Source organism: Dryobates pubescens, chromosome 1 (genome assembly GCF_014839835.1).
Source record: "Dryobates pubescens isolate bDryPub1 chromosome 1, bDryPub1.pri, whole genome shotgun sequence".
Classification (NCBI taxonomy): domain Eukaryota; kingdom Metazoa; phylum Chordata; class Aves; order Piciformes; family Picidae; genus Dryobates; species Dryobates pubescens.
Window position 1 is genome coordinate 20310953 of NC_071612.1, and position 12900 is coordinate 20323852.

Below are 12900 nucleotides of genomic sequence, written 5' to 3' on the forward strand. Positions count from 1 at the left end.
GCCTGCAAATTATACCAAATAGTGTAGTGGTTTTTCAATTCAGTCAAAAATTACTCCAAAACCACTGCATAAAAGGACAATACATCATTAATTCACTGTCTAGCCCATTACTTCTTTCTGCAACATGTTGCTTTGTGTGTGTTCCAGTGCCATCCTGTGGGAGCCATTTTGTTGCCAATGTTTCTATTTCTTCCACACCTTTGGTAGAGAGCACTCTGCAGAACTTGTCCTGGTCTCCAAGTCAAACAGCTACCCAGAAAGGAGAAGAAACAGCTTCAATCTTGAATGGGAGCTTTTCTGGTTTTGGTTTGGTATGCCTTGTATTTTCCAACATGGTAGATAACAGGAATGTAGACAGGACAAAGAATATACAATGAGAAATTGCTGCTTTCCAGGTTACATATTCCTTCCTACTCAGTCTCAGGTTATGACTTGCAGAAATATTTTTAAGCACTACATACAAATTTTTCCTTCTTCAATTACTATTTTAGGATGAGTGAAATACTTCAGGCTCAGAGGAGATAGATGTAGCAACCTACATTGATCAATAAATTAAGACACTAAAGTAATTGGTTATTCACAAGTCCTCATAACAAAAATAAATAAAATGCACATATATAAAGTTTGGCCCTGAATAAAAAAAAATAATAAAAGAAAAGAAAACAGAGAAATATGTTAAAATGTTACAGTCAGAATAATCTAATGCTTACAGATAACTTACAAATAAAACCTAGAAGCAATTCCTTCACTTTCAGAAGTGTTTACATAAAAGTAAAATAGCAACTAGGGCAATGTCATGAACGAAGATCTGTAAAAGCAGGAAACCCAATAGAGTGCCCAGTAATTGTTTCACTTCCTAAGTGCCATATGAAATGATCCATGTTGCTTTTCACCCAACTGATTTAGTTCTAGATGCTCAACGTACAAATGGCTGGATGCCATCACCTGAAGTGAAAATAATAATGGAAGAAGTTGCCAAAATGTCAATAAGAGTAGATGAGCAAAAACTGCAGGAATGCAAGAAACATGTGCAATCCAGCAAGGAGTAAAGCGTAATTAGAATAAAGGCATAATTAGATCCAAGTAAAGGACAACAGTACTGCAACTGATACATCTTAAATATTCCTCCATCAAAATGTAGTCTTACCTATGATTGCCAATGGAAAACTATGTTTTCAAAACTGGAAAGAAAAGAGGTTCTTCAGACAATCTTTTTCTTAAAGCACAGCATCCACTACTAGACTATCTGAAAATCCCTGAAAAGTGACTATATGGAAGTACTACAATGAGAATGCTACAAGCACTAGGAATTACTGCTGTACATAATCAACGTATTTCTGAAATGAACACGACTGAATGAACAATCTGCTGTGGTCAAAAAGGCGATGTGTTCCCGTTGCCTTCAACAGTACATAAGGACTCTATGAGGTATAAATATCCTGGGACATATAACTTCATGTAGTGAGGACAAAATTATCTAGAACAGAAAGGCACTAATGCCAGGAAAGACTCTTGAAAAAGAGAAGATAGATACTGAATATCTTTCCTTTTACATGCAAGTATCATGGACAGAGATGAGATTGTATCTGCTGCCAAGGATGCTAGGATGCTCAGAGACTAACCACGAGAAGTCATGATTTAACATGCATTGCCAAAATGAAGTTGAACACTTGGGTTATCTAGTTAATTAGATTATTAATTTTCCAGATTAATTTCAAAGCTTGGATTTCTGTTGGTCACATACTTCTCTGCTTCAGACCTGTACACCAGACACATGAGAAGTAAACAGTGAAAGAATCTAGACTATGATACTTCAGGATTTATTTAAATAACAGAGCTAAGTAGAGCATGATGATATTTCAATCACATTTTTTTCTCTAGTCAGTCTGTGTGTGAATTTAACTCCAAACATACTGGAAGCAAGGCAAGAGCAAAACAATGATCCAAAGCTGAAAATGGGACCCAAGGGTAATTTTTAAAATAGATTTTTCCAAATACATCTTTTCCTACAAACAAAATAAAAGTCTGATGGTCATCTGATATTTGCATTCTAGCCATGCTAACAGCTACATATTAAGATGTGGTTATTTTAAATTGCTTCAGAGAAGCAAATCTATGTATAACATGTGATAAAATAAATCGTTCATTTGTAAGTTATCACTATAATTCAGTCTTCTCTAAGTGAACCTAGTATTTTGCCTATAGGAAAAAACAACACGCCAAAACCACAGAAAACTTCAGAAGGTTCCTGATTGAGCATTTTACAAGAATAAAAACCTCAAAAGAAAAAATTAGGTGCTACTTTTATTTTTAAAGAATCAACCTATCACTAACTCCAGTTTTTCACCTAGTAGTTAGCAGGATTAATCACATTGTATACTAGAGCTCAGAAGGATAGAACATGTGTTTACTCTCTGATTTAGTGAGGACAGATCATGCAGTTTGAGAGAGATTATTTTCATTGCAAAAGAGGCGTGACCATCTGCAAGCCCTAATAAAATAGCCATGATGTATTAAAACCAGAAAAACAGTGTGTTGCATAGTTCTGAGCACATAGCCATGACAGTGCTGACAGTTCTGTGATTATTTCTATTCATTGCATAATTTTAATTGCTGAATACATGTTATTTCTACTGATCTATTTCTTCAAGCTCTCTCTGTTCAACCATAAGAAAAGATGCATTCTTTTCTTCAAAATTCTCAAGTTATATCCATAACTAATTAGCATTCATCACAGGATAAAACGCTTGAAGTTTGCTACCTTTACAGCGTCAGTATTGCTAATAAGGCACATATTCAAAAATAAGATTAAGTAGATGAGTACCTATATTCCAGTTTTTACAGGCCTTATTTCTTGGGCCTGAAAAAAAGCTGTCATCTCAGCTTCTGGAAAATAAGGACTTGGCTTTTAATAGCTTGTATTTGACCAACTGCAGACAGAAACACAGCTAGACCATGTGAATGCTATATGAATCCTGGAGGAAATCTACAGTAACATGAACCACCTACATAATAACAGAGAGCAAAGAGTAGCTGTAAAAGGAGGGAAGAGGTAGTAATAAAATATATTTGATGCCAGGAATTTTTCTCCATTTATCTGTCTGCTCACAAGTGCATCTATATAGGATAGTGATACACAGAACATACCTGCTAATGTAAATATTTTTGCAAGTGTGAGGAAAAGATATGGTAAATAAATACTCCTATATGCAGAACCCGTGTAGAGCTCCCTTTCCACAAAATTCCCTCCCCATTCCTCTGGGTGGAAACTATAATGATTAAATCCAACTTCCAAAGAGACTAAATGCAGTTAGTTACATTTGTGGAAAATTAGAAATAAGACTAAGCTGTTTGGAGAGAGCCTCCCTTCTTAATGTCTTTAGCTCACAGGGTAATCAAATAATTGACTTAACTTGGATTCCTTCTTCACTCCTCTTCTCCCCTAAAGTCTTTAAGCAAAAAACCAGTAACTTAATCTTTTAGCAGTTCCACACATTTTATTTACATTATAGAGACAAAGCAATCATTGGTGTTAGTAAGGACAATGGAATCCCTCCTATTGAGGAATAATTTGTCAGAATTTTTAGGAATTTCATTTAACTCCAGTAATTTTGTTGAAACTGCAGCACCTTATGTATAATTTAAATAAGATACAATATTCTGGAAAGGATCCCACGGAAAACAGTAGTACATATTTTATATTAGAGAACTCCATATCTATTATAGACTTACTCCTTGCTTTTTGTTTTTATATACTAAAAGCAATATACCACAAGAAATCTATTTGTTTCCTTTAAATGTGCCTCAAAAGTTTTATGACATACTCTTTCATCAGTGATCTTACCTTTTTCTGAAGGACATTTATTTTTCTTTCTTTTACTTCCAACATGTCTTTCATATCTCGAATCTCTCCAGCGAGGGTTCCTTTCTCTTCTGTGAGGTCTTGAAGTTGTTTTGTTTTTTTGTTTAGAAAGGTTTCTTTCTCTTCCAGTCGCAACCGCAAGGCATCGACCTACAGCAAGTAAATCAAACATATTTAGGTTCCAGTAAAGATCATTAGCTTTTATATCTAATTGCTTTTTTCTATTTTTGTGACTTAGGAAATAGGGTTTTTTCTATGTAGATTTTCCAACTTTATCTTGGACTAAGTGTCTCTTTTGCTTATTAATACGTAATAAAAAATGAAAGCATTTTTAGTGCCAAAGCATCAATAGAAAAAGTACAATAGACAAAACATGAAATAGCATTAAATCTGTCCTAAGTTGACATATGCATAAAGAACTCAAAAAAACCCAAACCAACATCTTGACCTATTAAATACATGAAATTAAGTACATGATACAGAATACTGTTTTCAATTTGCCCATTAAAGCTATGAAGTGACCCATCAGACATTACAGTCAGAACACATTTTTGGGTACAATTCAGTAATCTCAAAATAGTTTATTTAACATCCATGACAAGTAGGGGAAAAAAAGAGGTTATTCCCTTTTCTCCAGTGTATGTCACATAAGCCTCTTAACAAATGGGCCTTACTGTACTCTTCCATAGTAAACACAAATCCATCAACCAAAATCCAAGGATTTTACTAAGTAGAAATGAAGAACTTCAAATTGCTCTACATGACATAACTTTTGGGTTTTTTTCCCTTTAGAACTCCTAAATAATAAATCTCATTTTAAAAACAATGGCATTCTAACAGTCCAGAAAGTGTATGTAGCCTTAATTTTCTCATTACTTGGTATATAAATGCTCAAACACAATATTATTGTTCTCTTAACACAGTTCAAACAGTTTTCAAATTACAGTCAGGCAAATATCTGCTGGTTGTCTGGGAAAAAAAATCCAGAGATCAGTTGATACTGGTTACTATAGGCTTAGGTACTAATCAAAGCATTTAGAAATAAAGAGGAAAAATAGGTCACACTCTTCCATTATAAGAGGACAAGGGTGGAAAAAGCAGTAGCTATGTTCAAGGACAGCATAATAAATATTATCATCCAAAAAGAGAAAAACATTTGCTGAAGCAAGGAACAAAATGGCAAGAAAAAGGAAAATCTAAGACAGGGTACCTGTTCAAGAAAATGGAGAAGGAGGGAACTGCCTTTTCAGGGAGGAAAATCACAAAACGGGAAAACACGCACAATGTGACAGGCATGGCAACAGCAGTAGGCACACGCACATGGATCCAGGTCAAAACCCACACAAAAAATAGTCATACAGGGGGAAGCAATAAAGAGCTAAACATAAAAGCAACTTTTTTGGAAGCAGTTTTCAGAATCCTACCTCACTGCTTCAGTACTGAGGTAGTACTTTAATAATACCTTTTTACGTATGTACTGTCTAGAATAATTACCACAAGGGGAAGCAGTGGGGAGAAGGAGAAAACCCCTCTGCTGTAACTGGACAGCCAGGACTCAGCTGCCAGCTGAGTTAAAGCCAGGAGAGCTAGACTGAATAAACAAAGAACAAATGTGAAGGGGGGAGGGAGGAGAAAAATGAAACGAAACAAAACAAAACACCACCACTGACCCAAACCCCACAAAACCAGAAAATAAACTGAATTAGAATGTATATCTGTAGTTTAAAATGTTTATCAATTTCCTTGTCTGATGTAAAAATATTCAGGGGGGTGGGGTTGAGGGGCTGAATTTACTTCACCAAAGAACTACCCATCATGTAAATTTTGCTCTTAATACCTTTGGTATTTTTGTAATAAAATTGTAGACATCTCAATTTACTAAAGCAAAAGAACATGTTTGGGTTTAACCACCAGTACTGCAACAGTTACACCTTGCATGCATTGATCCCTTCATTGAGCACATTCACTAAATCATACGTGTTTCCACATCCTGGTTCGGAAATACAGTTACAAATTAATCACTGAGCAGCTTACAGGCAACAAAGCATAGAATATTGGGTGGGGATATATCAAGCCTCATATTATTGAAGGCTAACTTGTAAAGAAAATAATACATGAAAATACAGTATATACCCATGAAATTTTGTCAGCAATTTTAGACATCCTAAGAGATCAACAAAGCCAACCCACTGCTAGTGTTAAGTGTTACAGATTCAATTCTGCATTCCTTGTGCTGTCTCAAACTCCCAAATTCAAGCCTGGGGTACAGAAGTCAAGTATTTTATTCCTAGAGAAATATTTGAGTTTTTCAGAAGGCTGGTTAACACACTGAAATGGAGAGTCCAGAAGAGGAGGTACTAAAAATACTGCTATAGACCTACTTCTACATTTGCCCTTCCGCTCCACCTAAACCAAGAAAGACACTCTGTAACGCAGAAAGCACTCAGAGGTGGCAGCATGGGCATGGAGAACCTTTGCAAGGTTTTCAAGCCATTAGAATGACATTATAATACCATAAAAAGTAGAGAACTAAGAAAAAGAGAGTGCGATTTGTTATTGCAAAGGTAGGTTTCCTTGAATAGAGGCCATTTTTTCTGACACTGTTTTCTTCTGCAGCACTGAAACCATGAGGTGTTCGCATTAAGTGGACTCACACAGGCTTGTTTTGGCTTCAAGGTGTGCCTTTGAGAAGCCAAGGTTTAGCTTGAAAATGTATGATGTGGAACTCCAGAATAATTCTCCATCCACAAGATTGCTGCGGGAAGACAGATTCACTAATCCAAATTTCAAACAGAAATGTATGAAAATGAAGAACAAGGGTTTAAAGTTTACATTGCATCCAAATCCATAAAGGTTATTCATAATAAAAAGCTTGATGGATGTTATTTTAAGCACACGATTAGTAAAGCACAAAACAATCAGCAAATCTAATTTATTTTTATTTCTATTCTGAGTTTTGCAACGCCAAGTTTATTCAAAGCAAAAGCCTTTGCAAAGCCATTTTAAAACTTGGTTTGGGACCAATTTAGATGATCTATTTGATCTCAAAATGCATGTTCTTCCTGCTCTTAAAATGGCTCATTGGTTTTCTATACACTGGAAAACAGATTTATATTCCACTAGATTTATTTTAAAACTTTTTTTTTCACATTATTACAGTAATAGGATCTTGTAGTTTGTAAGCAATATGCAGTAAGAGATTCAAAGATTACTTTTTTTAGTTAGAAAACAAGAAATTGTAGTAGCAGCAGCAGCAAACTTCCAGACTTCTTTTGATGAACATAAAAGACTTCATCTGAAACTCATTACCACATCTTCTTTATACTTAATCACTTATTTGTTTCATGTCTGAAAGCAATCCCTGAAGTCAAATCACAAAATTCTCTGTTGGGCTTTTAAACTGCAGCTGAGAAGCTCATCATAACATTGGAGTGCAAGCTCCTAAAAGGGACTCACTGTAGTCAGGCACTGCAAGTCTCTTTCCAACTGCCACTAGACAGAAGCTTAATGCTTGAAGCCAACGGGAGTTGGGTGATTACACTCACTGATAAACCAAGCACTGATACCATTCCCTAATGACTGGGATAACACAGTAGCTTACAGATGTGCTGATACAGTTCTGTTCTGCTTGGCTGAACCAGACAGATTTTCATTCAACAGCCTTCTCTTCCAGTCCCCACCCTAAGAGCTGAGCAGACAATTCTCATTCTTCATGAATTTCTTCCTCCACATCCTGTCATCACAGCTCACTAGATTCAACTCAGGACTGAGGATTGTAGGCATTAAAATTCAGGAGCACAAGAAGAAGGCTTGAGAGGATGAGTAGATGGTGTTGAAATCCAAGCCTGTGAGGGCCAGCCTATGTGGGAAAGGATTGCAGGGCCCTGTCCACTCCAGTTCCTCAGACTTCAGTCCTACCCTCAAACAGCTGTTAATGACAGAGAATCACAAGACTGAACCTTTCTGCATTTCCTTTCACCACTCCGCAGCTTGCAGTGTGACTAATACATTATTTCTATTCCTTGAACAAAGACAAAAATTCAACTAAGAGATGCTGCATGATGATTTTCTTTCACACCAAAAAGAAATACATGTGAAAGTCCCCAGCAAAGCCACAAATCTCCATCTTTCCTTCCACTAGTTAGGGTTCAGGTCATGTACACACACACAAAACAACAAAAAAAACCCTTTTAGTTAGCACAAGGTTACTAGCTCAACTGTGAAACAAAGTATTTCCCAGTTGTTCAAACTGACTCTATAACCAGAAACAAGGTCGTTTTCTTGTAAATGTCATAAATAAGTTACTCCACCTGCCTTCATGTAAATAGTTGACTCTTTAGATCAATTCTTTCTGCTCCATGGTAGCATTTTAACATTTTTATTAACAAACACTCATGTGTTTTAAGTTAATTTCATTCTTCCCTGAGAAGTTCACATGGACTGAAAAATCTGACTACAACTTTTGCCTAGAACCCCTGTTCCCACAAAAGATTTTATCACGTTTCATTTAAGAATTCACTTTTAGCTTTGGTAGCTTTAAATAAAATCTTTAAAGCATAACTGAAGTACAACTTCAATTATACTGTGAAAAAAATTCTAAGATTTTTAAAAGCCAAAGGGTATCAATCCTAGCAGTGGTGTGGCTCAGTTGGTAGCACATAAGACCTTTAATGGGGAAGGTCGTGAGTTCAAGCCTGCAGTGGGCACTAGTGTCCTCCCTACTCTAGTCATGAGGTCTGTGGTGACAGGTTGGACTCGATGATCTTTGAGGTCTCTTCCAACCTTAGTGATACTGAATACTGAATACTTTACATAAGGACAGTGTGAGCACTGAGAAGGAAAGAGTATGGCATGTCCAAGTGTATGTTTAGGTGGCAGATCCTCTGTTCCCATCCTTGCATCTCCTAGTCCAACTCCTCCCTCTCCAGGAGGACAGTGGTTTTGCCTGCTCCAAAGCCAACAAAGCTACCCTTGCTGCTGCCAGAGAGAGATAAAAAACATAAGCTTAACACCACACATTCTCTGTCAGGGACTCTGAAACTTCCATAATAGCCCATGAGGTAATCTCCAAGTCACAGCAAATCCAGTGCCATGCTCAGAAGGTTAAACTATCCTTTCCCAATGAATCATAGGTAAGCAAATGCTGACTGTTCCAGCTAGAATTTCAGTTCCACACAATTACAAGGAAATTCCTTCTTCAAGAAATTTCACCTTCATGATGAAACAGAAATTATTCTTAAATATGATGAAAGGAAATTAATGACCTGGGTTACTGACATAGCACTTTCCACGTTTCAATCTGCATCATGGAAATTCAAACTAATCTTTTGCAAATCATATGTTTTCCTATTCTTTTATAAGACAATACCTTATTTGACACTCCTTTATTTCCCTTTGTGCAGGCATATTTAACCATTATATACCACAATTAAAACCAAGCCTACGAGGAAACTCAGACTAACATCTTAAAGACCAGAAACAGATAATATTTATAAGAGAGTATGGTTTTCAATCTGTGTCATCCTTTTCTCCATGCAAGTGCAGGAAACAGAATTATTTCTAGCATCCCTCCCCTGAAGCTTTTTATGTGGAGGTCAAATTAGATCATGTCCTGACACTGGGAAGAAAAGGGGGGAAAAAAGTTTGCCAAAGATATCTCTGTCTTCATACATCTCCTCAATCTGTGGTCAGGTAATTTGAGACTGACACAGCAGAGCACTTCAGTTCAAAAATCCACCTATATAATAAAACCTAGGTGTTTTGACAGAATAGGTGTAACATCACCCCAAACCAGCAGACACAGCAAGAAGCTATCCTGAAATGAGTGATCTACATGAGTTTTCAGAACGCTGAGCCTGTGCCAGTCTGGGAGAGTTAAGAGGCTACTGATACTTTGTGTGGTCTTTGTTGTACAGGTTTATTTTCTATTCATAGGAATGCAGCATGAAGGCTTTCAAGAATCAGTCATGCCCATCATTTTCTCCTTCCCTAAGTCGTTCTTTCAGCCTCTAGTAATCGTGAGCCAAGACTTTTACATTCTCATAATGCAAAAGAAAACTACCTCAGCCTGAACCATATGCAACATTTTACTATATGGTATCTGTCTGGTGCTAAGCATGTATGACATCATTTCATAAGTCAAACATGAACCTCCAGGTGGTGTAAAACCAAGATGTGGTTAAATCAGTTCCTCATCTCATAGAAGACAAGGAACAAAATATACCACTGCATTTACAACCAAGATGAATTTGCCAATATATGAAATTATCTCTTCCCTGAAAGCGGTACTGCGAAATCACATTTCACAACAATAATGAAACAATGAAGCATCCTAAATGAAGCATGCCAGTACACTAGGTGAAATGCCTGCCATTTTGTTGCTCTTCCTTTCACATTAATGGCATTTTAAATATAATCTGAAAGGAAATTGAATATGGGTCACTTTACAGCATCAGATATATATTTTTATATTTGAAAGGATAAGGATTTCTGGTACACACAACCCCTTTCTTTGGCTTTTCATCAAGCACTACATAATTTTTAAGAGTCTTTGACTTGTATTTCCCAAGCTTTGGTGGTACATTTACTAGTAAAACTTGGCAATATAAAGAATACCCTAATTTTCCAGGAAAATGAAGCAAAAGGAGATCTGATAGCTAACACAAAGTATTTCAAAGGCCTCTGTTGAAGTAAATTGCTTTTTAATTTCTAAATGTCTAACTTCTTTTTTGTCAGCAACTACTTATTTCAACTACTTAATGCAATAAACTCTGTCACTTCCCTGGAAATATGCAACACTGCAGAAACTTTAGAACCGGGTTATACTTTAGAAAGAAAAGTTCATGTAAGTGGCAAAATTTGCCAAATTCAAAGTCAAATATTATTAATTTTCATGCCGTCACACCACTCATGACATCCTCCAATAGTGACATCTGTTTCTTGAAGTTCCTTACTGTTGACATATATATATCATTTATGAAAGTGGGTTTAGGGTTATGGAGCTCCATGAGAAAGTGAAACACAAAGCAGCACTATTGTGTTTCACTGTTAAGAAATATTTATTTTACCATCATAAATAAATACATGTAAGCAAAGATTTGGATGTAGGGGTTTTTAAAATAACTCTGAGTTTATTAGTCAAGCATTAATATTGCACCTGGAGTAAAAGAACACAAACTGTAACCCATTGTCAACCTCCATCCTAACCTCACCCCTGTTCCAGCACACACTGCAGTCAGTATTTGCCACTGTGTCTGAGAGTCAGGCCTCTTCATTTTTGTACTATCATTCTCTCCTTTCTTGATGACCACTTCAGGCTCCCCAGGGCTGTTGGCACTTTTTTTGTGACACTGTTTGCTCTCTTAGCATATCATGCAGCCATCTTTGCTGAGAGATCAAAACCCAGACTTTTACTGAAGATCTTACTGCCTATATTTATACACCTGTATGTATGTGAGGAAATGTGATACACAAAGTTTTGATTACAAAAGCTAAGCTAAACCATGGGCAGTGGGAGGAGAAAAGCTGTCAGTTCAGTTTTCTCTACAGAAGTACTGAGTAGTGAATATAGAGAACATATCCTAATACAGGCCTTTTTGCAGAGATGAGAATTGAGTTGCAAGCATAGAAAGGATGCCATGTGCTTTTTTAAAATCTCCCAACTGCACTCTCTGGTTCAGAGCCTGTAAAAAAAAATCCACAACTATTCTAAAACACAATAAAATTACAACTATCTCCTCATTGTGTTCAACCCTCATTTTTCAATCTGATGTGATAACCATGAATTTTTTTGAAGCAATAGCTGTACATGGTAATCCATAGTATAATACACTTAATTCTTTCAAAAACATCTGATCTATGTAAAATCCAAAACAGAACATGCAGAACTCAGCTACATTCCGAAGCTGTAGACTCTTTAATTTCATACAATTAATATGCTTTGAATTCTTGTTCCAAATTGAACCATAAGTGAGGGAGCTAGCTTTTTTCCCTTCTAAAGGAAAATTCCCCTTTCAAGCATTATTTCAACAACATTCCCACCCATATTACTTTTGGTATTAGGGATGTTCTGGTTTACATTTTAATTCAGCATGTTATTACAGAGCTGATTGTTAACAGGCTTTATATTCTTTAAAGGATAGCCTATTGTACTGTCTTTCAACTACTTCACCACTTTAAGAACCAACTAAAAGAGAGGAGTTTAAAGCAGCTGATTACATTGTAGTCCAGGGGAATAGACAACAAGTAACATCAGATGATTTATAAATACAAGGTAGCATTGGCTGTTCACATCAGGCAAACAAACTTGTACCATCTCACCTCCAGAAAGACCCCAGCCTCACTCCCTGACAGCTAAGCCAGCCACCAACTCAAATAATCAGTCCTGAGTTATCTTTCATTCTTTTTTTTCCCCACTAGTCCAGATCATGCTGTGTTTTAAAAGAGAAAGTTGGTAACACAGTCAGGGCAAACCACACTAGAAAATATTTTAGCTGATAGTTAAGATATAAAAGCTGTTTAACATCTTTGTTGGCAACATGAACAGTGGGATCAAGTGCACACTCAGCAAGTCTGCCAACACCACCAAGCTGTGTGGTGCAGTCAACCTATTGGATGGAAGTGATGTCATCCAGAGATACTTTCACAGGCTTGCGAGGTGGGCGAATGTCAATCTCATGAAGCTTAACAAAGCCAAGTGCAAGGTCCTGCACCTGTTTCAGGGAAATCCCAAGCACAAAGACAGGCATTGTGGAGAATGGATAGAGAACAGTCCTGAGAAGAACTTGGGGGTGGTGGTTGATGAGAAGCAAACTGTGTGCTTGCAGCCGAGAAAACCAAGAAAATCCTGGGCTGTATCAAAAGAAGCATGGCCAGCAAGTCGAGGGAGGCAATTATCCCACTCTACTCCACTCTTGTGAGACCCCACCTAGAGTACTGTGCCCAGATTTGAGCCCACGCAAAAAGAATTACAAGGAATTGTTGGAGCAGATCTGAAAGACGACCACAACAGTTATCATAGGGCTGGAGTGCACCTGACT

General features: G+C 36.8%; 1 protein-coding gene across 11 annotated transcripts in view; it reads right to left on the reverse strand.

Moving 5' to 3' along the window:
* The window catches only part of ERC2 (ELKS/RAB6-interacting/CAST family member 2), a 458989-nt gene that overhangs the window by 308896 nt on the left and 137193 nt on the right, over positions 1–12900 (reverse strand). For all 11 annotated transcript variants that reach the window (XR_008462285.1, XR_008462284.1, XR_008462281.1 and 8 more), the window contains one exon: positions 3845–4012. Coding sequence is in view for 1 of the 11 variants with exons in the window: in XM_054162220.1 (XP_054018195.1) it covers positions 3845–4012 (168 nt within the window). In the remaining 10 variants the exon portion in view is untranslated. The remainder of the gene's footprint in view (positions 1–3844; positions 4013–12900) is intronic.